At 48.6% G+C, this 25,790-nt stretch overlaps 9 protein-coding genes across 9 annotated transcripts; 3 read left to right on the forward strand and 6 right to left on the reverse strand.

Moving 5' to 3' along the window:
* The first annotated feature begins 1,728 nt into the window (after window positions 1-1,728).
* F4812DRAFT_421013 (uncharacterized protein) lies at window positions 1,729-4,835 on the forward strand. Its single transcript, XM_047933508.1, has 2 exons — window positions 1,729-2,858; window positions 2,913-4,835. Exons 1-2 carry the CDS (start codon window positions 1,816-1,818, stop codon window positions 4,183-4,185), a joined length of 2,316 nt encoding a protein of 771 aa, XP_047792267.1. The 5' UTR covers window positions 1,729-1,815; the 3' UTR covers window positions 4,186-4,835.
* A 742-nt stretch (window positions 4,836-5,577) lies between these two features.
* F4812DRAFT_421032 (Per1-like protein) lies at window positions 5,578-7,359 on the reverse strand. The gene is made up of 4 exons (XM_047933509.1): window positions 7,075-7,359; window positions 6,845-6,893; window positions 5,962-6,721; window positions 5,578-5,859 (listed from the first exon to the last, which is right to left on the reverse strand). The coding sequence occupies exons 1-4, from the start codon at window positions 7,183-7,185 to the stop codon at window positions 5,793-5,795; spliced, it is 987 nt and encodes a 328-aa protein (XP_047792268.1). The 5' UTR covers window positions 7,186-7,359; the 3' UTR covers window positions 5,578-5,792.
* Window positions 7,360-7,615: 256 nt separating this feature from the next.
* On the reverse strand, window positions 7,616-8,037 carry F4812DRAFT_421037 (uncharacterized protein; the record flags this gene model as incomplete). Its single annotated transcript, XM_047933510.1, has 1 exon — window positions 7,616-8,037. A coding segment is annotated over one exon (287 nt), but the record flags the coding sequence as incomplete, so codon positions are not given.
* A 692-nt stretch (window positions 8,038-8,729) lies between these two features.
* Window positions 8,730-10,501, reverse strand: F4812DRAFT_308164 (glycoside hydrolase family 17 protein). Its single transcript, XM_047931297.1, has 3 exons — window positions 9,747-10,501; window positions 9,406-9,605; window positions 8,730-9,261 (listed from the first exon to the last, which is right to left on the reverse strand). The coding sequence occupies exons 1-3, from the start codon at window positions 10,289-10,291 to the stop codon at window positions 9,065-9,067; spliced, it is 942 nt and encodes a 313-aa protein (XP_047792270.1). The 5' UTR covers window positions 10,292-10,501; the 3' UTR covers window positions 8,730-9,064.
* A 57-nt stretch (window positions 10,502-10,558) lies between these two features.
* F4812DRAFT_421043 (uncharacterized protein) lies at window positions 10,559-13,238 on the reverse strand. Its single transcript, XM_047933511.1, has 3 exons — window positions 12,837-13,238; window positions 12,606-12,762; window positions 10,559-12,532 (listed from the first exon to the last, which is right to left on the reverse strand). The coding sequence occupies exons 1-3, from the start codon at window positions 13,033-13,035 to the stop codon at window positions 11,233-11,235; spliced, it is 1,656 nt and encodes a 551-aa protein (XP_047792271.1). The 5' UTR covers window positions 13,036-13,238; the 3' UTR covers window positions 10,559-11,232.
* On the reverse strand, window positions 13,199-14,926 carry F4812DRAFT_308048 (glycoside hydrolase family 53 protein). The gene is made up of 4 exons (XM_047931296.1): window positions 14,375-14,926; window positions 13,864-14,259; window positions 13,501-13,801; window positions 13,199-13,409 (listed from the first exon to the last, which is right to left on the reverse strand). The coding sequence occupies exons 1-4, from the start codon at window positions 14,677-14,679 to the stop codon at window positions 13,362-13,364; spliced, it is 1,050 nt and encodes a 349-aa protein (XP_047792272.1). The 5' UTR covers window positions 14,680-14,926; the 3' UTR covers window positions 13,199-13,361.
* Window positions 14,927-17,748: 2,822 nt separating this feature from the next.
* F4812DRAFT_308195 (uncharacterized protein) lies at window positions 17,749-19,155 on the forward strand. Its single transcript, XM_047931298.1, has 5 exons — window positions 17,749-17,959; window positions 18,017-18,142; window positions 18,197-18,270; window positions 18,334-18,411; window positions 18,492-19,155. Exons 2-5 carry the CDS (start codon window positions 18,025-18,027, stop codon window positions 18,798-18,800), a joined length of 579 nt encoding a protein of 192 aa, XP_047792273.1. The 5' UTR covers window positions 17,749-17,959; window positions 18,017-18,024; the 3' UTR covers window positions 18,801-19,155.
* A 355-nt stretch (window positions 19,156-19,510) lies between these two features.
* Window positions 19,511-22,912, forward strand: F4812DRAFT_469971 (putative amidoligase enzyme-domain-containing protein; the record flags this gene model as incomplete). Its single annotated transcript, XM_047938927.1, has 1 exon — window positions 19,511-22,912. The coding sequence occupies one exon, from the start codon at window positions 19,511-19,513 to the stop codon at window positions 22,217-22,219; it is 2,709 nt and encodes a 902-aa protein (XP_047792274.1). The 3' UTR covers window positions 22,220-22,912.
* A 210-nt stretch (window positions 22,913-23,122) lies between these two features.
* Window positions 23,123-25,687, reverse strand: F4812DRAFT_450311 (fungal-specific transcription factor domain-containing protein; the record flags this gene model as incomplete). Its single annotated transcript, XM_047936078.1, has 4 exons — window positions 23,123-24,448; window positions 24,506-24,981; window positions 25,048-25,082; window positions 25,197-25,687. 4 exons carry the CDS (start codon window positions 25,685-25,687, stop codon window positions 23,123-23,125), a joined length of 2,328 nt encoding a protein of 775 aa, XP_047792275.1.
* Window positions 25,688-25,790: the final 103 nt, after the last annotated feature.

The raw sequence follows: 25,790 nt of genomic DNA on the forward strand, positions 1-25,790 counted from the left end.
ACGGTTGATGAAAAGGTCCAAGTCGATTTTACTCGTTTCATCACAAAGTCGTTATGGACAGATAACCCAGTCCGAGGTTTATCCCCGAGGTTATCGATGTATTCAGTGGCCAAAGAAGAGCGTGGAACCAGCAGTACCTATGGCAGCTATGGCAATTTATGCGCGAGGTACTACACTTGGTAAGGTCAGGTAGGTATTATTAATAAAATTATTCCAAGGCTTAGCGTTAGAGGTCCAACATACATGTAGCTTGTCGATCCTGCAGGGCCAGCAAGTGCTGGGTAATCGTTATGCATGCAGGCATGATACCCTGATACCTTAATCGTTTAGGACCTCTCTTCTTTCGATCCGTCTTCTCTTGCTTGTCGGAGTGTTCCACAACATCATATAGTAGTAGATTGATAGCTTACTTATGTACCTGGGTAGGTAGGTAGTTATCTGGTATGAACTTGTGAGATGTCCACGGTAATTACTCGTAGTTAGGTAGTTACGTGTCACTCTATCGTAGTATTTACACATGTAGTTCCGTATTCGTGGTCATGATTAGGATCGGGTAGGATGTAAATTTGGCAAGTGGCATGATACCGTATATGAGAGACAATAAGACATACCTAGGTACCCAAGAGACATGAGAGACGTCTTGTATTAGGTATTTTCCAGAAACATTGGATGGTTAAGGAAGGGGGAACTGGGGAATTATGAATTGACTTTGGTATGAGTGAACAATTGGGTTGCATCCTCTTAACTGGTTTAGCGGAAGGCGTAGTGCAAAGTGGGCGCAGCTGCTGCTGAGTTACATCTGCCCTAAATGGAAGTAAGTACAGTACTTAGGTAAATACCTAATATAGGAGTTAAGCGATCCTCCGAAGTATCTCGTGTTAGTTGCTTTTGGGCAGTCTGGACGAATTACAGCGCCTATCACAGATCCGTATAGCGTGTACACTATCTGAACTACTACGCACCTAATGCATGTACTTAGCCACTAGGTTAGGTACTTTCAAAACGATCAATCTCGACTTTCGGACTTCAAGGATCAGTCAACTTGACAGGGATATTCCTTAACTAGTCCCAGAGAAGATGGCTGCTGCCTAAATCACTTTTCAACGACTTCCCATCTCATCACCACCAACCCCCAAGAACCCTACCCTTCCCTCGATTTCTCGTCTCTTTTTTTTCTTTCCGGCGCCTCCTTTCCTCGACCAAGCGTTTTTTTAAGTCGCCAGGCTTATTAACACTTTTCTGTCGTTTCTCTCTAAATGCTTACAATATTTTGTCCTTGATTCTTTTTGTCCTATCTGTTCCGTTACATCCATCGGCAACGTTGGATAGCTTGCGAGAAACGACCCATTCTTCTCTGCTCGAGTTGGCAACCCCCGTTTGATCTCATTCTTGAATTCATATTTTCTCGCGAAACGCGCATCAGCATAGTCCTGCATCTTTTTATTTTTCGCATGAGCTCGTGAGCACGCTACTCATGTAAGAAAGTCTCCTGTTTTATCCCCGGGGGGTATCCTTCTTGCCCTCCCACATTACTATTACATACATATATATTTGACTTTCCCCGTCTCGTCCGAGACCTATCGATTGACCAATGTCAAGCTGGCAATTGTGATATCTTTCTTCATCCCCTCAGGCCATCTTTGATTCGGTGTGAAGGACTCTTGTGACTCATATGACCGTTCAGCCTTATGGGGCATAAATGTGCTAATCGGTACCGTTTCTTTCCAGTGTTCGTCTCATAACAGCAATATCATCGATCGCCTTTCGCCTATCATAAACCTGTTCCCCTCACTCGGTTAATTATACCGAGTCATCATGTCCTTCTCCAACCCTCGAAGGACCCCGGTGACTCGTCCGGATTCAGGTTCCGGCAATGGCTTATCTGTTAAGACGAACCTGACCCTGCAGAAGGGTGCGACCTTTCACTCTCCTGTTACCCCTCCAACTAGCTCAACTACTGCTACTCCATTCAGAGTACCTTCGCTACCTCGACGTTCTCAGACCAATCTCGACGATGTTGTTGGTGCTCACATTCGTCGTGCTGCCATAAACATCGGCAAGTTCGAGGTGACCCTGTCAGCTACCAAGGCTGAGCCGTTATCACCAGTAAGCCCCTTGTCGGACGACTGTCTTCCTATTCCCAGAGGCCTCTTGGACAACACCCTAGTAGGAGACATAATGTTCAAGGAGCCGTCTACTTTCGAGCCGGAGCGAAGGACATTACGTCCTCGCAGCCGTCGCTCTTCTCATCACCATGAGTCTGATAGTGGGTTGGGAACGTCCATTGCGTCCACGGTCCAGAAACGAAAGGATACCAAGTCTTCTGGCACCGGCGCTTCAACTATAACTAGGTGGGCCACGGCGTCTCAATCTAAGAATATTCAGCGTCTTAGCCAACGTGCTAGGAACCGCATTACTGAGCATATCATAAAACCGCTTTTGGGTGATAAATCCTTCAAGGAATTTCATCCCATTGTCTATGGCTGTCCCAGAAGGATCCAGGAGGACCAGATCGTTTGTCTTAGGGACCTCGAGAAGACACTCATCTTTATGGCACCGGTGAGTCAACTAATGAAAGACCTTGGCGTATGTGGAGTTACTTATCGTGGGTTGTGCTTGAAGGACCAAACAAAGTCTGTCGAACTGTATCGCGACTTCTGCCTCACATCAATTCGATGTATTCAAGCTACTGTCGAATACCTAAGCGACCGAGAACAAACCCGACCGCACGACCGGCCTTACAACAGCGGCTACTTTATTGATCTCGTGGAACAAATTCGCCTACACGCACAACAGATGCAAGAGGCCCGTAAGAGGCAGGACGCTGGTGAAGAGTTGGACGAGATGGATGTTCACCCGTACGACCCTCTCTATTGCCCTATTATTCATACCTATGCTAACGTAGCGCGTAGAACCGATGAAGTAAAACTTTTCGGCGGTATCGCAACCACCGGTCGACCCGTGGAGTTGGTTCGCGTAAAGAAGAACGGCAAGGTGATCTCCATAGCTACGGGAAAGCCTATTGAGGACCTCGAGGAAGAAGTAATAGGCCCCATTCGATTTAAGCGTTCAATGAGCGAGCAGGCGGAGGACGAAGAAGAAATCATGCGATCCATGGCTCGCCGAAAGAAGAACGCTACACCTGAGGAGCTTGCTCCTAAAAAGTGCGCCCATCCGGGTTGCAATAAGGAGTTCAAGCGACCCTGCGACCTGACGAAGCACGAGAAGACTCATTCTCGACCTTGGAAGTGCCCTATTGCTACCTGTAAATACCACGATTACGGTTGGCCTACTGAGAAGGAGATGGACCGCCATGTCAACGATAAACATTCGGCAGCTCCTCCCATGTTTGAGTGCCATTTCAAGCCGTGCCCTTACAAGTCGAAACGTGAATCCAATTGCAAGCAGCATATGGAGAAAGCGCACGGCTGGACATACGTTAGGACTAAGACCAATGGCCAGAAGAAAGCAAGCAGCAAAGCGGGCAGCTCGGCCCAACCTACCCCTCTCATCAAGGGCTTGCCCACCCCGAGCAGCGAGCAGACTGATCTCGTAATGACGCCACCTGAGGATTCTCTGTTTGGTCACTACAACAATGAGCACGAGTTCCCGACCTATCCTTCGGACCAAGAATTTAATGCTAGCTTATTTGACCCCCAGCCATTTGATGGTGACATCCAATTGGAATATTCTCCCGTTGACAACAACACACCTTCCAGTGCCGATTCTGACCAGTTTAACACTTACCAAGACCTGAGCCCCGAGTTTACAGGCCAATTTGAAGACATCTACGGTGCACATGTACGGTTACCAACGCCGTCTGACTCGGTTTACGACAAAGATATGGGTGCCTTTACAAGCTTCGTACCAGGTGCTTACCAACAGTTCTCCATGGCACAGCTCTCCGGTGTAGGCAATCATCTCATGTTGACACCACCAACTATGGTGGACGAAGCCTTTGTAGACTTTCACCCTACTTGTCAAAACCAGTTTGACGAGGACTTCACCCTATTCCCGTCTGCCACGATGGATAAGTCGAGCGATTTTCAGGGTCTGTTTGGAAGTACGCCTAGCCTTGCTACCGGTTACAACCAGTCGTCCTCGCAAGACTATAATAACATGGATTTATTCCCCATGGACATGGATTGGACATCATCCGATTTCCAAGGCTTTCCCACTAACTAGTTCTTTACAACTAGTAGTGACAACTTGGAGCCTCTAGTTGGATGTATAGTGGTTTTTGGTGACTTGTGTGCTTTGCATACTTTCTTGCCTACCAGAGTTGTGCCAATTCTGATGATGTTACGATGATAAATGAGTGGCGCGTTTTTGGAGCAAATTTTAGGGAAAGTTGATTACAGGATTTGCCCTTTATGGTTGAAGGTCACGACATTATCAGCCGTGAAAAAATCTAGGGTTCGACAGAGGAGGCTCTTTGCAGTCCGTCGCCCTGTGTACACATTATTATTTTTGCATTCAGTTTTAGCTTTACTGATGTCTACTACTATCGCATATTATTGATATGGCAAATATGGCAGAAACTATCTCGGAAACATAGCTCTCAGACAGTGTTGCAGTTTTTACTACTAGTTGCAGAGTATGGGATCAACTGTATCTCCAATGAAATAAAAAAAGAATACTCATATCTACCTGGTACTTGTTTCTTGTCTCAGGTATTTTTTTTTCATCTTGGTGGATAGGACCTCAGTCTAATCGAACAGGTGAGGGGTCTTAATAGTCGACAATGGACCCACTTTCTTTCTTAGTATGGACCAGTTGAATTTACTTTTGCAAAGCTTTTATTTTTTTTCTTCTCTTCTTTCTTCTCTTTTGCATCTTATTCCTAACCTTCTTACCATCCACACATCCAACCCGTCTCCCGTCTTTAATCAAGGCAGGAGACTCATTCTTAACTTTAGCTATAGGTAAGCCAACTCATCTCATCTTCATTCTATCTCCTTTTTTTTTTCTCTCTTTCCTTTACGCCGCTGTCGCCAATTTGCTATGATGACCCCGACACCGCAAGTGTCGAACCTTACCTCTCAAATTTAGGAAGAGCCGTATGAGACCGTCCTCGAGACGCGCGGGGCGGCATGGTATTTATCTTGTCGTTCCGTTGCTCTCCTCGGCCGAACCGCGCGAATCCCCCCCGCCTTCACCCGCCCGGCCGTATGGGCGCCGCGTTGTGCATCGACACGTGCTTGCCGCGGTTTTGCTCGGTGTCGGTGGGTGGGCGGGGGGTTCCGCGGCGAGGTGGGGATGCGTTGTGCTTAGATCTTTGGTTTCTGATGCTATTATGGCCGCACAGCTTTGTTGTTGCTTGGTATTTTCTTTTTATCCGCGGGACATTGGAGCTGACCCGGTATCTAGGTGATTATATGGTTCTACAGTTGCGATCTTATGAAGCAGTTCGGTGGGGTGGATGAAGAAGAGAAGGGTTTGAATGGAAGTTACAATTGAAAAAAATTAAATTTACTATGGATTTATTTATAGTGGAAAGTGAAGAGATTATCGAGGTCATACATGATCTTGATCGGACTTCGTAGATAGTTTGCATTAGGTAGTCAATGATGGGCAATAACCTAGTCTATATCAACTTAGATGTGAACCTCAAACTCCCTGCTTGATGATTTTATTCCCATTCTTTTTTCGCCGGCCGAAAGATGATAAGCTATTTATCACTAGAGATTCTTTTTTTTTTTCTGAACACCCTAGAACGCGCCTGTTTGGATATACAACCATTAAGTTTAATGCCATTTGACTAATTTACCCAGGAAAGACATGCTACTTTACTAGGCCTTGATATCCTTTATCTTGTCCGCGTTCGCGATGTTGTCCTGGGAATCCTTGACCATGAAACTGTGGCCGGGTTAAACTCGTTACTGCACATATACATAGACGGCGGGAAGGTAGATAGATATAGGTCAGGTCAGGTTAGGTTAGGTTAGGTAGTTAACTCACTTATACCAGAGGATGGTGGGACCGATAGTACCCAGATGCCATAGACTGTGGGCATCCAAGGCACCCCATAACGGTGGGAAGTCTAGGAGCTCCAGGCTCATAACCATCATGAGCCAGGCGACGGCAACGCCGGGCCAGATAGCCCACGACCGGCGGCTCTCGGTCCACTTCTTCCAGCTGAAGTAGCTCCAGAGGCTGTTCTGGATCAGACCTACGGTGACGTTGGCCGCCATGTTGTAGGTGTAATTCCAGCGCCACAGCTTGAGATACGCGACGTGGGCGGCGTACAGGACGCAGCATGTGACGGTCCAGAGGCGGAGGAAGCTGCGGCGGCGAGGCGTGGGGCGGTCGAGGCGGAAGACGCGGATCGGGGTGTAGTACATGCCGTAGAGGACGCCGGCGCCGGCGGCGAAGTAGTCGAGCTGCTCGGTGAGGCGGAAGTCGCGGGTGTGGAAGACGGCGCTGAAGATCCAGGTGGCGATGCCGAAGTACGCGAACAGCTCGTAGTAGCGCCGCAGCGGGTACGCGGCCGGGATGGACCCGCGGACCTTGGCCAGCCCGTTCTGGTGCGCCGCGAGGTTACCCAGGCTGAACAGGACCGAGAAGGGCTCCTGCATGCCGAGGACCCGGACGAAGGGCCATTTCCCGTGGAACTGCGTCACGGGCTGGCCCGCGGCCACGCGCCGCTGGGTGACGATGTGCTGGCAGGTATAGTCGCATTCTTGCGGGCAGGTCCAGAAGAGAAGGCGGCGGTAAAGAGCTACGGGGAGACGGAGAGAAGAAGCTCTAGGGTTAGCTTAGACAGCCTTTTTTTTATTTATTTTTTTGTTTGGGAAGCGGGAGGAGTCGAGCGGGAGTCGAGCTTCTCGCGATGAAGACGTACGGATGGGAGTAGGGTCGTTGTTCGGATCGCAATTCTCACGGGTACAGACCTATTATTTACGGACAAGGTCTGTGTTAGTTAACTTGCCCCCCCTTAACGCAGGTCGACAAGCGCCAATGGTATGTATGTATGGCACGGGATGGTATGGACTGGGTCTTCAAAGCCAAGTCGGCACAATGTTGCCGTAAACCCACGTGTAAGACGGGGTTTTGGAGGTATTACACACGAACCTGGACGCATTCCCGAAACTCCGGTAGCCGGTCGCCAAGGGAGGCTTCGGCGGTGCTCCATAGCAAGCAAGCGGCGACGGCGAGGGTCAGTAGCCAAAAAGGACGAAGCATATTTGTGTCAGTTCTGCATTTGACAGAGACGAAAAGCTTGGGGGGAAGGGGAAGAAACTCTCGAGAAATCTGTCCTGACTCCTGGGCAGCCGGGACGGCTGGACGGCTGGGATTCGGGAATATTTTTGATTGATTTCTGATTGGGCGGCTTGCTGACGGTGGATGCAAAAGCGCGTATTCGAAATTACATAGGAGGTAGTATAGGTACCTACCTACATAGTAGATTTTTGGGGGGTTCGTGGTGGGGTGCATTAGGTACCTACCTAGGTACAGATTGACGTATTACCTAACGTATCGTACCGGATCGTACTGGGCCTGTACCGTATTAGTACCCCGGATTCCGGATTCTTGGCTCTAATTCGTGCATCAAATTTCAATACTCGTAACAGGTTCCCTACATGTCTTTGATTACCTAGGTAATTTGGGTAATAATTAAGGTCTTCTTTTGTCGTCTTCAGTGTTAAAACACTTAGCTACCTGTAACCTCTTCAAGCTTTCTAAGGTATCAATACAAGGTACTCTGGGAGCAAAAGAGAAACAAGGTCCATATAATCACTTATTCATACTAAACGAATCTTGTGTTTCGACGCTGCTTCCCCCTTTTTACCGTCCAGGTCATCCCGGTCATCAGAATATCGGTATACGTTTTTACGACATGTCCAACTCCTTCGTCAACTTCGCATTGTTGGAGAAAGATTAGCACTCCAGACAAGTGGAACACAGGATTCTTGTGCTTGGCCCAGTATCCAAAAATACCCAAGATTCCGTTGAGATAATTGTTTTCAAATCCTATATCCCTTTTCGAATAATCCGATACGCGTCGAAGAAACTCCATAGGTTTAGTCTCCATTGGACTGAACTTGAAAAGTATAAGCGACGCCGAGATAGTAATGCTTCCTGGTAGGCCCACGCCCTAGTCATCCAAGTACTCTGCCTAATTAGATCACGAGGGTCGTTGGGAATACCAACAATCATCCAGTTCGAACTGACTGCTGGAGTGATAGTCCTTCGGGCCTTAGAAACTCCCGGTAAGCCACAATAGGGGTCTGACCCTGCGGCTGCTATAGTTGTTAGAGCAGCTCTATTGTATACACGACCCATCTGCCGGATTTCGGCTTGCTTCTCATCCGAGTGGCCTTGGTCGATACAGTATCTGTCTACCCATAAATATCGCTGTCCAAACCTTTTTATAACTTCGATTGCGTCTCGAATAGTAGTTAGAGAGTCACAGAGGCCCTTGGACAGATCGTATACCCGCTAGCCTCAAACATACCTAGGTACCTTAGGTACCTAAGGTATTAGCCATTTTCTTGATATGTGCAGCCATATCCAATGAGGCACATAGTTCACACAAAGCAACGTCATCTCCAAGGACAGTAAGACTCTTGCGCCCCAATGGTATGACATTATGCTAGATGACAATGTTGAAGGATTATGGTACGCACCGAAGCTATGCTGGCTCTCCATATTGGAAGGCGACGTCTTATAAATGACCTTCGTTAATGTAGAAGCATGCATCTTGGTAGTTTAGATACAAAATATAGTGATATAAACAGATATAAACATCATAGCGAGTTGAATGACTCTAGGTACGGGAAATAGTGTGTTAAATACCTAAGGCACCTCATGAGCCGAAGCCAGCTGTGCTTAGAGAACCAATTATACCGAGCCACGATGATTTATAAAGCTTTTGATTTTCCCTGCCTATGATAGGTAACATCTTCCTACCTGTGACAATTCTATCTACACGCCAGTGCTGCTTAGAAAGTATAGGTTAGGTACCTAACGTTGCTAGTTGAAGTATTGATATTAAAGTCTAGGAATTGGACCGCGTTCTTGACCAATGCCGCCATGTATAACCTCACATGTTATCATACTCTTAGCAGGTCAAATCAAATTTAGGCGTTGCGTTGCCAATAGGTGTGAGAGCAAACGATATATCAGTCTGCGCCGTGTTGGCGTCCACCAGTGTGTACCAGAAGGCAGTGCGCTGTCCGAAAAGTGCACAGCCGACCTGGGAGTAATACGTTTTTGCATTTTCAACCGAAGCAATGGCGTCTCGCTGTTGAGGGCCCACTACAGTCGCCGGCGGATCAGTACACAGTATATCGAGGCTTAGTTGAAGTGACTTGTAGGCCGCCGAGACGAGACGAGACGAGAAGGCTTTTCTTTTCGTCTTGTTTCACGACGAGGCATACAGAGAAAGAGGTGCTGACTTACCGCTCGGCCAACCGGTTTCCGTGACGAAAACAGGCTTCCCCTTTGCGACACTCTCCGTCTGCTGGACGGCAAACCAGAAGTTGTCCGCGGCTTGCCCGATGGCGTTCGGCTTCGTGGTCTCGAAGTAAGGGAACGAGTTGTGCCCTAGGAAGTCGACGGCCGAAATCACTCCAGCATTTTCAGGTAGGATCCAAGCCGTCCTAATAAATCGTATCGTAGGTCAGTCATAGGTAGATGCGCACGGCTTTTATCGGAGGGGACTATAACATAGCATGAAGATGAAGCCTCAAGCTCCATATCCTAACACTTGGGGGAAAAGGGAAAAGGGGAAAGGGGCTGACCAGGTATCAACATGGCCAATTGGCTTGCCTTCCAAAGGTGTACCACGCAGCCAGTCTCGCATCCAACCGATATAGCCCTCGATTTCGGCGCCTGTCGCACCAACGCCTGCGTTATTGGCTTTGCCATCAGGACTGCTCCGGTATAAGTCCTCGGAGCCGACGCTAATCCCGATGATGCGGTCGGTGAAACCGGTACCTAGCCGGTTAGCAGCGGCGATAAGTGCGTTGAGTTCATTTTCGTAAACATCGCGGCCGGCGCTGGCCCACAGGCCGGCAAGTATATGTGTGTCGGTGTCGATGGCAGCTTGAAATGCCGAAATAGGATCCGCTGCCGTACCGCACTGGATCGACGTGTAAAGGCGTGCCGCTGTGAACTTGCCGCCCGTACCGGGTAGACTTTTAGCACGCTCGAAGAAGCCCCTGAAGTCGTTGTATCCCCGACATGACCCGTCGTTGTTGGTTGATCCGTAGTTGAAGCCCTGGTAGACTTGTGCGGCAGCAGTGGCAGCAAAGCCAAGACACGCGAGATGCTGTCGCAGCTGCATATTTTCTACCTTTACTTCTCTTGGAAGAGGTATTTCGCTTTAGTCTCACAGAATGCAATATTATATAACTTCTACAGTAAAGATTCAAGATGGCGATGGATTTCGGAATGGTGTAAAGAAAGGGGGGCAAATTTTGGTATTTAAACCCGAGATACTTGTACCTACCTAAAGTAATACACATTCTACACACAGGGATAGTAGACACTCAATTCCGATCGCCTACGCGAGGACGGTAGTACTTCATGAAAAGAAATGCCCTCATTCGTAGCCAAGTTGGGGATGACGACGGGTAAGACTCGTATTTAAAAGGCCAAGAGATTGCCTAGGCGTGCTAGAGTGCGCCGATAGAGATAATTAAGAACTTCTAATTGGGTGATTTCGTAAATAGCTCCCGACGTAGCATTTGATCGACCGCTGTCAGTTGGTGAGCTGGACAACCAGCACAGCCCAAGAGTTTCGTCACCAGATTCTCCCCCTTTTTATGGACGTCATGTAATGACTTCACTCTCTTGGTATCGTCGCTAACGGTGAAGCATCCAAATAGCAACACACTTTTCCTTGACAGAACGATATTGTTCATGACGCCGTCTTTCTTACATTTGTGTGCGTTGACAAAAATGACTAATAGCATAGTCCTCCTAGAGGTCGGGTATCTCATACATCATCATGCCATACCCCAACTCGGAGCAAATGCTATGTACTTCACAGCCCTAAAAGCACGTGGTTCAGTAACCCGATGTTCTACAGCATCAATAGAAGGAACCCGATGGAATAGACTTATACATAAATGACACGTAACCATGAATGGTACTCGAGATGACACACTAATTACACAAACGCTACCGTCTGTATCCCAATCGAATAGCTATATGTATAAGCAAAAATGACAATCGTCTATAGTAGTAAAATGCATATCAACACCAAATTGACCAACATCACATTTACGAATCCATACTCCCCCGCCGACTCTCCAACGGACTAACCGTCACCAGACTCTCCAGCTCCTCCGTATCACTCACCGCCTCATCCACCCCTATAGGCGAAACCAGCTCGTCACGCCGCGAAGCTTTGTCGCGCGTAGTCGCAAACGTCGACGTCGACATGTAACTAACCCGCGGCAAATACTCCAACCCCTCCTCCCCTTCTCCTCGCCCGTCGCTTCCGATCGGCGACACGGGCTCCGCATTCGCGCCGCCGCCGGTGCTGGTGCGTCTCGCACCTGAAAATGGTGCTGAAACGGACGCGGATGTCGAACCTTGGCTTGCGGCTCGGCGCGGCCCGATCCCGTCCAGAACCCGGCTCATGATCGGCGACACGGGCGCGTGCTGCAGCCGGGGACTCTTGAGCGCGGCCGCGGCCGCGGCGCTGGTAGGCGTCACGGCGCCGCCGCCCGTTCCCTTATAATCACCATCATCATCATCACCACGCGTCGGTTTAAGCGGCGAAACGGATCTAGTTCCCGGCGGCGGGGGTGGCGGTGGAGGAGGAGGAGGGAACTGTAGAACAGGCACGCGAAGCGTATCGTGTCCGCGTTCCGCAACAATATCCCTCTCCCCAGGGAGACTTCCCACCGTCCCGAGCCGGCTGTCGCTCAGCCGTTTCCGCAGGTTCGCGTCGACCGGGTGCGAGCCTAGCGGGTTACCCGGGTGGCCGAGCGGCCAGTTTGACCGCGGGCTGTGGTGCGCCGCGGCGGATTTGTGGCGCCTGATGCCGGAGGCTGGTGTAGGGGTGGGGTTGGGGTTGGGGATGGCGAGGGGGTGTTCCCGGATCATGGAGAGGGGTCGAAGAAAGCTTCTCCGAGATGGTTTAGCTGCTGCTGCTGCTGTCTGCCTCTGCTGTTTTTCTAGTGTCGGCACGGTGTCTATCGAACTCCCTGCACTCTTCATGGGGACCGGTGGACCGGTAGCAGCGGCCTTATTAGACCGACGTCGGCAGATTATGAGAATGGCGACTATAACCAAGATGATAACAAAAGCGACGGAGCCGACTACGGCGCCTGCTATAGTGCCCGCGGGTGTCGAAGAGTCGCTTTCGGACCCTGCTGTGGCTTGTTCCGAGTTAGTAGGCTCGGAGTATTGTGTTGATACTGTCGATGTATCCGACGTCATAGTCATTTCTGGCGGAAAGGGGTATAAAATCCCAAATCCCCGTAATGTCTGGCAATCGATGAGTTTGAATGTGTCCTGAGGGCCGCTGTCGTCATCGAACCAATAAGTATAGCAGGATGGACGTGAGCTGGGGCTATAGTTGGAATTGGTCAGTATAACCAATCTAGCATGTGCTTGAATGCGAAGAGTTCTCGTTTGAAACTAACCAACATAATGTTTGGGATTCACATTCCGCCGTATTGGAAATATCATCATGGTCGACACAGTCTGTATAGATTGTAGAGGCACAGTCGCCAGCGCCAGGCAAGCAACAACCACGATATCCTCCTACATTGGTACACTCGTATCCAAAGTTGCAAGTGACTTGAATAGCTTAGGTTAGCAGTCATGGCCATCGCTTGTTGCTCAACGTTTGAGTAAGGGGATCGTAAACTCACCCGTGCTAGCAGTGGTAAAACCGCAAGTATCGATCCCTAACACGAAATCGGTCGTGCCTGGAACATTTACAGCGGTGAGCGACGCTGGCTGTCCTCCTGGCCGTATCCCATAAGTGTTTAGAGTAGTGGTCTGGGTGCTGATTAGCGGCATGTCAAGTCGCCGGAGTTGATCGTAGTCATCCTCGGACTCATCACTCATATCTAGCGAAGTATTAGGAAACGAGATAGTCTAAAGGATTCGAATACCGATGAGAGTGTGGGAAACGACTCGGACTCGATAAGAGACGGAATCCTTTTGAGCAGTTTTCATTGTCCTCAGATTCAGGGGCGAATCTCCTTGAAGGTTTTCCACGCTTTGTATTTACCTTGACGAAACATCGAATCACTCCATAAAGGCACGGGGAGAAGTAATAAAGAATCGCGTGTATCATTACAATGACCTAAGTCATGCGCTTCCGTTTCACTCGTAGTAGAGAAACGCCCATAAGGTGCTAACACTATCAGTTTCTTGGCAACTGATTTTCTCTAGAGTGACAAAAAGACATCCAAGCTACCCAGCTCCTTACCAGGCCACTATGAGTAAAAATATTAGCACCGAAAGAGTTAAAAACCAAAGGAGGGGCGAAAACTACTATTAATAGTTTCAAGGCTTGGTAGAACGTACCGAGAACATAGTGTTGGATTCGCACGAAGATCCGAGTCCTGCATTATCCATCCAGGCTGGTTCCCAATAAAAGATACCATTACCGTTCTTAACCCCGGCCACTACCTCTGCAACCTTCTTCATGAATGTAGTCTGGCCGTCCGCTGAAAAAGGGATGCTCTTAAGGTCGCTCGGGAATGAGTAGGCTGGAGACCTGCAAGAGGTAGGCCAGTTGACCTCAGCCACGACAATTTCCTTGCCCCACGTATTTGCCATGTTCGTAAGACTCGTCTTTAGGTTCGAAAGTGTTGCAGCTGAGTTGCTGTTTGCATAGTTAGTAGCCATAGTTCTATGTATTATTTTGCAATATTTCTGGGCACCTACTAGAACGGATAATAGGAAACGCCCATCATGTCGAAGTCTGACGACTCCAATGACCCTGTTTTCAAAACAGATTCGTACCAATTCTTCTGAGTATTCCAATCCCACCCGTTATCGAGATGAATCATGATGCGAGGTTTGGGGGATAGATTGCTATCCTTGATTCCCCAAGCTGCCGAATGCAGTAGCCTAGCAACGTTGTTAAAGTCCTTGGTAGAACCTGTTGGGAGTAAGAGGCCTGATCTGATCTCATTTCCGATTGAGATGATAGTGGGCGAGATGCCTGCAGCCGCAAATTTGTTTGACGAATCCAGTGTGTAGTTATATAGTTTCCAGGAGAGATCGTCAATGCCGGTGGGCCATCCCGAAGGAATTGCTTGGTGTCCTGGATCAGCCCATCTGCGATAGAGATGAAGTCAATAATTTGAAGTCTTAACAATGGATTTGGAGAGTATATCTTAGTGCAATTACGCCCCCCCGAGGTTTATCGCAAGGAGTGTTCTGGTTGACTCACGTGTCACTATAATGAAAATCCACGTAAACATCTAGTCCAACGGCTTTTGCCCGCTGTGCCAGTTTTATATTGTAGTCTAAGTTGTAGTTTCCATCTCGAGGATTGACCCAGACTCTTTGCCGTACTGTATTGACACCAGATTCCTTGAGGATCTTTTCGAGAGGCTCCGTACTCCCGCTTGTAGTAGTATAGGATATCCCAGCTTTCTCCTCGACTATGACCGAAGACCAGTCAACTCCCTTATACTTGAGTGCAGCCTGCACCGCAGTAAGCGATGAGAAAGTAAGGAAGAGAGAAGCCAACATCCTGCCCAGGCTTGACAGAATAGAGACGACTAAGACAGTTGTTACCTTTGAGGGTAATTATGTCAGTTTTCATGGGGAAAGTATCCCTTGATATTTTATACTAAGTGGACCCAGTTAATTCAAGGTGATATAGGCCTCTCTCAGTGGCTATAAACAGGGTTCGGTGGGATCTAACCCGAATGAAGGTGATACCGATATTAGAAACTGAGGACTTATACGGGCCGTCGCCTTAGATCAAAGCGTGCCATAATAGATATTCATTTAGTAATGGATGCTGAAAGACTTGAGCGATTCAGTTATATGATGCTATCCCACCGGGAGGATATGAGAAGACATCATATCCGAAATGTTCAGTTTTTACCCGAGTGGTGCACTAATTTTCCGTTACGATGCTAAGCTAGTTACGATAGGTGCGGAGTTGAGAACTTAAAAAACTAATCGGAACGAATCTTCCTCGATGTTAACTCGAATGATTGGTGGGAGTTTTAGTAACAGCTATCTCATATGATAAAAGTAAACAGCACAGAGATGCAGGTAAGAAATCTGGGGAAGTGTTCTAGAATAATAAATGCCAAGACGTGATCGTGATCGTACCTTACAGACATGTGTTACTAGGAAAACAGTTGCCAAGAAATTCGGCAGACTCTGAGTAAGAAGAATGATCCAATGATGTAAAGAGAAATTCATAAATGTGAAGACTGTCATGACATATATAGTATGAGCACAGGTATCAGACACTTAGCCGGATCTTATTTCGTAATAGGAATGTCTTTAGGCTCGGGGTAAGTGAAACGAAGAAGTGAGTTTTGAAATGAGTTATTCTGATGTAGTAAAAGTTGGTATATAGAAATAATATTATCTTCAGTAAAAAGTTACTTAGCTGTAAGAATTTGAGGCATGTTAGGCATATCCGTTCTCACAGACAATATCGGCCCCACGTGGAAATTCCGAAGTAGGCATTCATCTGCACTCTCAGTTGATTGCTGATCATTGATCGGATCATGGATCACTAGTCGTTATGATTGGCGTCGGGTTCTGCTCGCGTATCGAATATTTGGAGCTAAACCACTTGGGATCGGCAGAGCACGGTGAGATGAGCTGGGATGACTTGGTGGCCGACGTAGCAGAAAACCTTAATGGGGCCGTCGGCGTTCGTTACCCGTTCATAATAGTTCGCTAACACGCCGAGACCCAGCGAAGTTTATGTAACAGACAATAGTGTAAAATCTGTGAGGCCTTCATCGACTGGCTAGACAAGTATGGGACCATCCGTAAGAGTTACCAATTCCACTTAATTTCGGGTTTAAATCCCGTCAATTATTAGTAGGAAAGTCGTTAGCGCCGTCTAGCATAGAGCATTGATGTCAGATGATACCCGACGGAAAAGGTCAGTTGAAGCGTTTCATATCTGTTCCAAGAGGTAGGATTAAAAGTAAAGTTATAGGTCGCATCCTGTTGCGAATAGTTTTCCTACAACATATTGCTGTCTAACGACGACAAATAGGTCTGTCTGGCATGGAAGGATGCGGTGTTCTTCTTTATAGGGTGTATATTAATAAGAGGATAATACAAAAAAATAAAATAAAAACAAGATGCCGAAGTAGCATGCCCACCTCTAAGTCTAAGATCAATTGAAAAAGGAGATGCTACCTAATGGTGGATTTATGATGAATATGCCAAGGGACAACGGCCGAGCATCCCATACCCTTGCTGGCGGATAATACCAAACTACCTCTAAGGAAAGGGTGAAGGGGGGAGGAACAATGTGTCACGGGTGACATCCATTGAAAATCGAGGCGTACAAATGCCCCTTCGCGAGGAAATCAAATAATACGTAGTAAAAAAAAGTTGTAAAAGTTAGAATAGACTATTTGCTTACAGATCCAGTCTCAATTGTACGCGGGTTACATGGGTCGCACTGGTCGTACATTACCTAAGGTAAGACCTCCTAAACCATAGGTACCTACTTAAAGGTACCTCCTAGGTAGTTCGTGGTTCTGTCGTACCTGACTAGATACCCAAGGTAACCTTCTGATTAACCTTGGAGATCCTGTCCAATCCCGTCTGCAGAATCCCCGCATGTACTCCCAACCCAAAATGTTTTAGCATTCTAGCATTCTAGCATTCTAGCACGGCGATACGAAGCAGACGCAGGAGAAACCGCATTACTGTCGTGGACGCTTACCGCTTACCGCTTACCGTATGAGAATAGATGTGTACCTTACTTTGCTCGTGATGGACGCTGAATTAACGCGGCTCCATACTTTGTAATCCGTATAAGGAGTACGATGGGACCTAAAGAAGTCAATTTCGGTAAGAAAATGATGATGATGATGATGTGAATTATCCCTCATACGTACTACATACGTAATGCATAATTGGAGACAGAAGCCCATGAGATAAATCTTCACGATAATGAAAAGTGATAATATGAAGAGTGATATTAGCGAGAAACCATGCCAATATTTTTTTTGTATGGGCTAGCCGAATCCAGGAAGAGCTAAAGATCTAGCGGACTGCTAATTGGTTGAACTTACTTTAACCTTCCCTGTCCGGGGTAGGCTTACTAGCAAAAGTTGATTCTTGGCGTTCCAAATTTCTGGCCCTCCGGCCTGATTTGGGCACTAGTGAAGATAGGTACCTACTAAAGGAGATACCAAATACTCTCGGCAAGCGGCACCAGTGCTGCGGCAACGCCAGTGAGTTCCAAAGGAAATTATCCTTGTAAAAACGGTAAAAGATGATTGGATAAAATTAGGGTCTGTTATCGTGAACTTCATCGGTCAAATGCGTAAATACGTATTCCATTTGGTCTCTATGGCCCTTTCTTTTTGTCTTCGGCCATCCTGAGCCTTTTATTTTCTCTCTGTCTCTCTCTGTCTCCATAACTACCTAACTTAGGTACCTAAGGTACCTCCCAGCTATCCGAAGAGGTTATCTCACACCTCATCAAACAAATACTAAAACATTCTAACAACACTCGACGGACATAACCTCCCTGTCAAGAAAAAAAAAAAAAAAAACATCCCGGCCAATAAATTCAGGTACAACCCACGTCAACACACCACCAGACCATCTCTCTCATTACGTACCCCCATCCAGCTTGTATCGCACTTCATCCTAAAAGCTCTCCAATTCTTTCATCTTCTCCTCCAATCCACAAGTCAAAAAGCATCATCTCTTCTTTCCCATCCAATCCACGTTTTATAAACTTTACTCTCAACAAGATACTTACCTACCTTAGGTAGGTACTTAATAGTTTTTTCTTTTCTTTTTTATAGTTCGCATTAAAAGTCAATCCCGGTACTCCATCAACTATAAACTAAACCCCGTTCAGTCGCAAACATGATCAACACCCGCACCGCCGCCGTGGTGCTCTCCGCCCTCGCCCTTGTCTCCGCGCAAGCAAATTCCAACTCGACCTTCAAGATCGACCCTACACAAGTAGACATCTCTGACCGCGGTAAGTTCCTATCAAGTTACCATATTGACGTCTAATACTAATTATTTTCCAAAGTCGCCTGGTGTCAAGGACAACAAGACAGCTGCGGTACCCTTTGTGGATCTGTTGTGCAGAACATATGTTCGACGGTAAGTGTTTAGCAGCCTACTTTGACAACATCTAGTTTAAGCGCTTGTCTAATATAACTATAGAACACTCTAGATTTCCAATGCGTCTGCCAGGGCAACAACGAGCCGGATATGAATCTTTACATGAACACTGTGCCTTGGGTAAGATTATTTCTTCTACTTTTCCTGACGGTTCCTACTATTAGTGCCTAGGGGGGTATATTGACCGTTTCTTTCCGTAGTTTGTTTGTGAACGACTTCAGAGCGACTGTATCACGGCAAACGAGAACAACGCTGCTGGTCAGAAGAACTGTACTTCGACGTACGGCGATAAATGTGGCAAGGAAGACGTGTCCAAGCACCAGGGAGAGGGAAGCGTCAGCACAACTACCACCTCTAGTGCAGCTACCAGTGGTACTGCTACTCCCGCCGCCAGCTCCGCCGCGCCGAGAACATCTTCCTCTGAGGCTGCCGCTGTCCCAACCAACATTCAATATCTGGGTAATAGTGCCGCTGCTGTCGCTCTTGGCGTGTTCGCCTATATGCTCTAGTGACAAATATAAGCACACGAGTTTGACGGACACTAGGTCGAGCAGCGTGGTCATATGGAATAATTATTTTGGCACCCGTTTCTTTTCTCGTACAAGTTGATATTAGCAGCATTCCCCCCCTTTATACCCAAGTCATGTTGCACGTGACAACCCTAATTCACGAGGAGACGAGTCGAATATTGATGAGCAAGCATACGTTGGAGGAGATTAATATTTGAGGAAGTTGTTGAGGGAGTGTGGTACAGGTATCAGTCGCCGCGGCTCTGGCTAGTATGGTTAATAAAAAACCCCAGTTGAGTTGATAGCTATGGCACAACGCAGAGCAGAGAGAACAATAAAATTCATCAAATGGGTATGGTGTTGGTTCTTTGAAGTCCTAGTCTTGAATATAAGAGTCCAACCTTTTACCTTGATAAATGGGTTCAGACTCTTTGTTCTCGTATAATAACTACAGAGGTCGAGGTCCTTACAACCGCATTGTTCTCTCCTTTCATGGAAGACTGGTATATGTATTCTTAAACTGGGTGATGTCCATGGATCCCACCAGAAGCAACCTGGCGTAACGGTCAATTCTTTCGAGCCAAGTAGCGAGCGTAGAGGATATTGACGATCCGACGAAAGGTTGAAGCTACCTGAATATTGACAGAATTGGCCTCCCCCTTTGCCCCTTTAATGAGTACTAAACGCGATTTATCAAGCCTTAGGTACAGATGGAGGAGTTGAATGAATTCACCGTGCCAGTCGGCACTCGTCAGTCTTTCGGTATAGAATTGGAATTCTTAGTAGCGTATTTACCACATGACGTGCCGGATCCGAACGAAGTCGAAGCTCACGCGCTCCCCCCTCTGCTACGAATCAACGAAACAAACTACGAAGCTACGACGAAGATCAAGGAAAGTATTCGCGCAACTCTAAGGAAAAATGGAATTCGTGTTTCTGAACCTGATTATGATCTCGCTGCAGCTGAGCCTGCGTCCACGGATAAATTGCCGTCTCGGCTTCATGATAAGGACAAGTGGAGCGTCACGGTAGACAGCAGTGTCCAGGAAAAGTTCATGGAGAAGTATAAGTGGCAACCTATCGAGATTCAAAGCCCAGCGCTCTGGACGACGGACGAGTCGTTTCAGGAGATCGAGTACGTTACTAACATCCTTACGTATAACTACCGTCTAAGGGTCAATCCTACATGTGGTTTCCACGTCCACGTCGGGAACGGGAAGGACTTCTTCACAGGTGAGACGATCAGAAGACTAGGCATGTTTCTCTGGGTTGCTGACCCTATGCTTTCGCGTCTGCACCCCCCCTGGCGGAGGGTCCACTCGTATTCCTCGAGCATTCGCTACCACAGCCGGCTGGCCTGCGAAGGGATTTCGGTGAAAGACGTCCGGAAAGAGTTCGAATCGTGGTACGCGAACGACGACCCCATAGCGGTGACAAAGTTCTCGGATACCAGCCGGGAGGAAATTGCATTTGGTAGCCGGGAGAAGTGGGAGGCATACGCCAAGTGGCGCAACCAAGTAGGTCCGTTCATGACGATTAAAAATGATGTTGACAGAGAACCGCCAGAACACTATCCGCCAACCGAATATTCCAGCGGTTCGGAACCGCCGTATCTACCCTCGTGGGACGAAATAGTAGCTCTAGGGCGTCGTCTACGCGAACAGCATGGGCAGTTCGATGCACCTCCCGAGGATCACACTTTGCACAGGAACATAAGTTGGATTTACTGGGACGCATTTCAAGGCGATGCAGTTATCGAGCACGTTCTCTCTCTTGCCGAAGAGCATTTTGGAACTAGAAATGTCACCGAACTCGCAACAGCTGACCAGATACAGCTAGTGATCCTCGCAGAGTGCGAGATTCTCTACAGCAGGAGTCTCGACGAGGTAAGCGACTCGATGTTCTACGTCGTGCTGCTGGCGAGCGCCTCGTACTTCGAAGCCGCGCGGTACGGCTTCCAGTACAACTCCGCTACGGGACAATTCGATCTCGCGTCGTCCAAGTTTGGTCCGATACTCTGGAAGCCGAGGCCGAATAAGGAAGAGCGGATCGACTCACCCAGCATTATCAAGAAGTGGCAGCACGCGGCCGAGCTGATGGAGCCGGACGATGATCCGGACGACGATCCGGATAGAAACAGCAGGGACCGCCTCAGCTTGTCTGAATATATCAAGGCGATACAAACGAACGAGGGCATCTCGGATCTCTTCGATAAAGCGAAAGCTAGCGCAGGTCCAGCAAGTTCTGTAGATGAAAACGAACTGCCGTCACCCCTCTTTTTCGGCACTCCCTCTCCGCCGCCCGCCAGTGCCCCCGAGGCAGATTCCGGCGCTCCTGACGCAAACTCCAGCTCTCCCGATCCAAAATCCAGCCCCCTAGACCCTAATCCCGAGCCTCTGCCCCGAGCCCAAGACCAAGACCAAGACCCATCCACCGAGGAAGAGTCCGACCCCTCATTCTTCAACCCGCTAACCAGATATCTCGCCAAAGAACACGACTACAGCTTCTCGGACCCATCCTCGCCCTTCAGCCCTTTCCCGCCGTACGAGGAGCCCGAGCCCGAAGTCCTGCTCGACGAGGAAGATGAGGAAAACGACGGGCAGCCCTGGCCGTTCGATGCCGATGCCGAGATAATCGAAAAGCTCCGCCCCCACGACGTCGACGGGATCACGGCGCTCTACCAGTCGGAAATCGACAAGTACGTGCACATCGCGGACGCGCAGTGGGACCGGATCGGGTGGATCCCGTCAATCTCGCACGCGGCGATATACGGGAAGGCGTTCCGGGACGTGCCGGCGGGGCAGGCGGGGGGGCTGCAGGTGCACCCGCGGACGTCGGGGGCGGAAGGGCTCGCGAAGCTCGCGGGGTGCGACTCGGCGATGGCGGCGGCGACGCTGCTGCAGGGCCCGTTCGGGCGGCGGCTCAACTACAACTTCCGCTGGTACGGCGCGGAGCAGCTGAAGGACGACCGGGAGGACGGGCCGCGGCGGTCGGCGAACGCGCGCACGCTGGAGTTCCGCGAGGCCGGCGGCACGCTGGAGGCGCGCTGGGTCGGCGTGTGGGCACGCATCGCGACGGGGATCGTGCGCTTCGCGCGCCGCGCGCCCCCGCTCGAGTTCCTGCTCGTGCTGGAGCGCATCCTCGATCAGGAGGAGCGGGATCTGGCGATCAGGGAGAAGAAGAAGAATGCTGCCGAGGCCAAGGCCAAGACCAGGACTACTAACGGGACTTACGATTTAAAGGAGAACTATGAAGAAGAAGGGGAGGAGGAGAAAGAAGAAGAGGAGGAGGAGAAAGAAGAAGAAGAGGAGGAGGAGGAGTACAGGTATGATATCTGCGATTTGCTCAACGATTTGGGCTTGTTTGCCGAGTCTTCTTACGTGTGGAAGCGCGAGCAGCAGTACGGCCCGCCTAGGTGATGAAGTATGAAGCTGGTATGTTCTTTGAATCGCTGGGTTAGGTACGTAGGAGGTAGGTATACCTTTGCTTGGTAGGCTTTTGCCTTCGCTTGGTGTAAAATTGGTCTGAGGTAGGTCGTTTTATCGTTTTGTAATACGGTTAGGTATCATGGTAGAGCGTATTTCACACATATTTCATCTTAATTGGTTTTAGTACTGATAAGTTCAGGTACTTATATCTCATAGCCATTTGTCACAAGTAGCAAGTCGTTAGTAAATATATATATTCGAAACTTCTCTTACCCCTATCCAGTAGTCAAATCCTTGTTATCTTTATGATCTTTCCTAATAAAACCCCTGACAAAATCTAGATGCACAGAGGTTTCCGTTCGTACCCCTCCCCCTACTCATCTGAGCCCATCTCGGATGACTAGGGAGAGTTGTCCAGGCCCGGCACGTTTTTGCAGTGCAAGGCAATCCCTTGTCTCGCGTATCAGATACCATTCGGCCGCCCCTAGCACCTACACGTTAATCAATTTTATGTTCAGTTAGGTATCTCATCTTGGTACATTCTCGTGAAACAACAATATAACTCCATTCTTTATCTAGAGGTAGGTACCTGGTAGGTAATCGTTATCCAACTCATGCTTGGATTTACATCCCTTGAATAATATTATATATAGGTACGTATAATGCGTACATCTTTACCCGGTCTTCCCGTAGAATTCCGGCCTTCCCTATGCAAACCTTCTATATACATGCCGAGATAGTCAAATACCTTTTCAAGGTCAGTAAAATATGTCGCCTATTCCATTTAGTAAACCCGCATGTCATTCATCCATTATACTTGTGCCCAAATCCATATATACTAACAAGTAACCAGTGAATAAAACAAGTGCAGATATGTATACATACATCTAAAGTTCATTGCCATATGGCAGGTTGAGGTTGATTAGGATCTTGCATCGGCGTCTGGTTCGCGTAGGCACTCATCTGGGGTGGGTGGGCCACGAACCCGCCGTACTCCTGCATCAGATAGTTCCAATCCATCTCGCCACCGAAATTCAATTCCGGGAACGCGTGAGCGAATTGGCGGTTCACGTCCATTTGTGGCATGCCACCGCTGAATATGTCGCCTTCCGGATATAAGGGTACGGCACCTGGCACGTTCGGCTGTTCTGGGGGCGTCGGCGCCGTTGCGACGTAAGCACCGCTTATGACAGGGATTTTAGGTGAAGGCGTTGGTGCCGGTGACCTCTTTTTTGTCGTCTTTGGTAGGCGTGCGGCGATCTGTCTCATGTGAGTGATAAGGCGTGGTGGCGCTAGAGTGCGTCCGAGAGCGGCCTCGGCGGCCTCGCGTGCATCCCACGCCTTTACGAAGAGAGGGCTGAAGGATAAATGCATGGGGCTGCGCATGTGAGATGTCATCTTTCTCCGGTCAGCGTGCTCGCATATGGTTTCCCACGCACGCTCGCATAATTCACCCGTCGTGCGATGGCGGAGCTCAGTAAGCAGGCATATATAAGCTGGGAATGGAAAATGCAGGTTGGTATACCAAAGGAAGCCCTTGAGACTTTCCCTCGATTGCATCATAGTATCATATTCGATCATCTTAATCGCCTCCACAAAGATTTCATCTCTCTCGGCTGGCGGCAAGGGCGCGGGTGCTGTAAGTGCAACACGGAAGAAGCCGGATACTATTTTTAGTTTGCACATATTCGCTCGCGTCATGAGAAGTGTCATATAATGAAGTGGGACTTTAGGGTCACAATATTTGAGGTATGTATCTTCCATGTGGGCGGAAAATCGTTCGAGGTAGCTCGACAACCGGTGGTCGGCGACACTTGCAACAGCTTGAGGATTAGTTTCCGAAGATTGGCCCCTCATCTTGTCATTCCCTGGCGCTTTAGCAAACTCGAGGCGTGATAGGGAGAACATCATCTCGGTAGCACCAGTGTACGGGGGAGGAGGGTCTTTAGCATGAAGGTGTAAGTTGGCGTCGTCGATATTAAGCGGTAATTTGCAGTTGCCCCCGTTGGATATAGCAGTGATGATAGAACCACATAGTTCACCTATTCTCCGGTCAAAACCGGCGAGGTTCCACCATAGTCGTCTCCTCTCTTCCACTTCGAATGGGGAGAGATTAAATTGAGCGCCGTCACGGTGTAAACCCATTCTCTGGGCGAGACGTACACCGATCCCGGTTAAGCAAAATAACGACCGGGGGTCCGAGTATTGTCTAATGCCCATCTAATATACGTTAGACCTAGACCTAGACCTGAAATGGACGTGGCGGTTTCATCTTACAAGATATAATAGAAAAGCTTGCATCAAGGTTAGATCCGGGTTGCGCATAAAGCCTGCGTTAAGAAGGGCTTGCTGGGTAGCATAATAATACTTAGCTAGCAAGTTAAATCTCGATTCGTTAAACGTCGCTTGACATTCCTCGTCGTCTATACTTGTGATAGCCATTAGGTAAATTGAAAACATTAACGCCTCGAGGGACCTGGACACTTTGTCGAGGTTTGCCCCAGCCTCGATAATCCGTACTTGCAACGTGGGCGTATGTGTAAGTTTGAGAAGTGGGTTGACGTTGTTTAGGTAGATCTGCCATAACTGAAATATTTGGATGGCAGATGGATGCTGCGCGGTGACACTCTCGAACTGGCCTCCTATTACGAATGGGAAACCGTCAGGGCTATCAAACATCTTATCGTATGCTTGATTGATGGACGATCCAACGTCCTCTTCGTCAGATGAGTCCTTAAGACCTTCATCCGTTGCTCGAAACTATATTAGTATTAGTATAAGTAAGTATAGGGTTAACGAATCAGGAAAGAGAAAATCACTAGCCTCTTTCTGAAAAGGAAACCATTTAAATGTTCTAGAGAGACAAGTGGTTAGTCAAGGGTTACCGGATGAAACGTTCCCCGCCGACTCGAGTGCGGCTAGGGCGGTTGAACAGTTGGACGGTTGGACGGTTGGACGGTAGGTTTACCTGGGAACGTGGGCGGCCTCACCGGGTGACGAGATCAACTCAGGGTCCACACCGGATGGAGACTCCTTACTCCTCTGTCTTATAAACTCGGGTTCGAGCTCGTCACCGTCCTCAACGGAGCCGGGGTCCACAATCTTTACATCCGGGCCTAACGAATCAAATTCGATTCCGTTCTGGGCAAGGAGCGCTTCATATTTCCGTAGACGCTCCACCAAGTCTCGCTCGGGCACGCGCTTCTTGCGGCGCCTAGGCGGTTGAGGTGGCACGACGCGGCATTCGACATTGGCCTTTACGCAATTGGAGCAGGGTTTGCTCTTGTCACAGCGTACCTTGCGCTGTTGGCACAACACACAGCTATGTCCTCTAGTAACCTTTATCATAGAAGAGTCTGGATGATTTGGGGGCGTATAGTTAACCGAGAAACCCGCAGGCGGCGTAGGTCCATTGCTTGCCGAGCCGTCACCAAGCTGAGACTCTGGGGTCGGGGGCATGGTGATGACTACTTTTTTCCTTCTCTTCCTTTTAAAAAGTCGGTCCCGAGCGCGACGGGTTCTTACACCGCTAGCAAAAGGACGTGCAGATAACTTGCCGACA

Source organism: Daldinia caldariorum (assembly GCF_022478825.1).
Source record: "Daldinia caldariorum strain CBS 122874 unplaced genomic scaffold F4812scaffold_4, whole genome shotgun sequence".
NCBI classification, from domain to species: domain Eukaryota; kingdom Fungi; phylum Ascomycota; class Sordariomycetes; order Xylariales; family Hypoxylaceae; genus Daldinia; species Daldinia caldariorum.

Bases quoted from the DNA above. Each gene is read 5' to 3' on its own strand.
- F4812DRAFT_421013 (XM_047933508.1), top strand. From the start codon at position 1,816: ATGTCCTTCTCCAACCCTCGAAGGACCCCGGTGACTCGTCCGGATTCA. The intron at 2,859-2,912 runs GTACGACCCTCT...CGTAGCGCGTAG, and splicing joins GACGAGATGGATGTTCACCC to AACCGATGAAGTAAAACTTT.
- F4812DRAFT_421032 (XM_047933509.1), bottom strand. From the start codon at position 7,185: ATGCTTCGTCCTTTTTGGCTACTGACCCTCGCCGTCGCCGCTTGCTTG. The intron at 6,894-7,074 runs GTTCGTGTGTAA...CGTAAATAATAG, and splicing joins AGTTTCGGGAATGCGTCCAG to GTCTGTACCCGTGAGAATTG. The intron at 6,722-6,844 runs GTACGTCTTCAT...GTCTCCCCGTAG, and splicing joins CAACGACCCTACTCCCATCC to CTCTTTACCGCCGCCTTCTC.
- F4812DRAFT_308164 (XM_047931297.1), bottom strand. From the start codon at position 10,291: ATGCAGCTGCGACAGCATCTCGCGTGTCTTGGCTTTGCTGCCACTGCT. The intron at 9,606-9,746 runs GTCAGCCCCTTT...ACGATTTATTAG, and splicing joins ATTGGCCATGTTGATACCTG to GACGGCTTGGATCCTACCTG. The intron at 9,262-9,405 runs GTAAGTCAGCAC...CGGCGACTGTAG, and splicing joins GGAAACCGGTTGGCCGAGCG to TGGGCCCTCAACAGCGAGAC.
- F4812DRAFT_421043 (XM_047933511.1), bottom strand. From the start codon at position 13,035: ATGAGTGATGAGTCCGAGGATGACTACGATCAACTCCGGCGACTTGAC. The intron at 12,763-12,836 runs GTGAGTTTACGA...AAGCTATTCAAG, and splicing joins TTTTACCACTGCTAGCACGG to TCACTTGCAACTTTGGATAC. The intron at 12,533-12,605 runs GTTAGTTTCAAA...TTCCAACTATAG, and splicing joins GAATCCCAAACATTATGTTG to CCCCAGCTCACGTCCATCCT.
- F4812DRAFT_308048 (XM_047931296.1), bottom strand. From the start codon at position 14,679: ATGTTGGCTTCTCTCTTCCTTACTTTCTCATCGCTTACTGCGGTGCAG. The intron at 14,260-14,374 runs GTGAGTCAACCA...TCTCTATCGCAG, and splicing joins GATTTTCATTATAGTGACAC to ATGGGCTGATCCAGGACACC. The intron at 13,410-13,500 runs GTACGTTCTACC...TTTTACTCATAG, and splicing joins AATCCAACACTATGTTCTCG to TGGCCTGGTAAGGAGCTGGG.
- F4812DRAFT_308195 (XM_047931298.1), top strand. From the start codon at position 18,025: ATGATCAACACCCGCACCGCCGCCGTGGTGCTCTCCGCCCTCGCCCTT. The intron at 18,271-18,333 runs GTAAGTGTTTAG...ATATAACTATAG, and splicing joins TGCAGAACATATGTTCGACG to AACACTCTAGATTTCCAATG. The intron at 18,412-18,491 runs GTAAGATTATTT...TTCTTTCCGTAG, and splicing joins ACATGAACACTGTGCCTTGG to TTTGTTTGTGAACGACTTCA.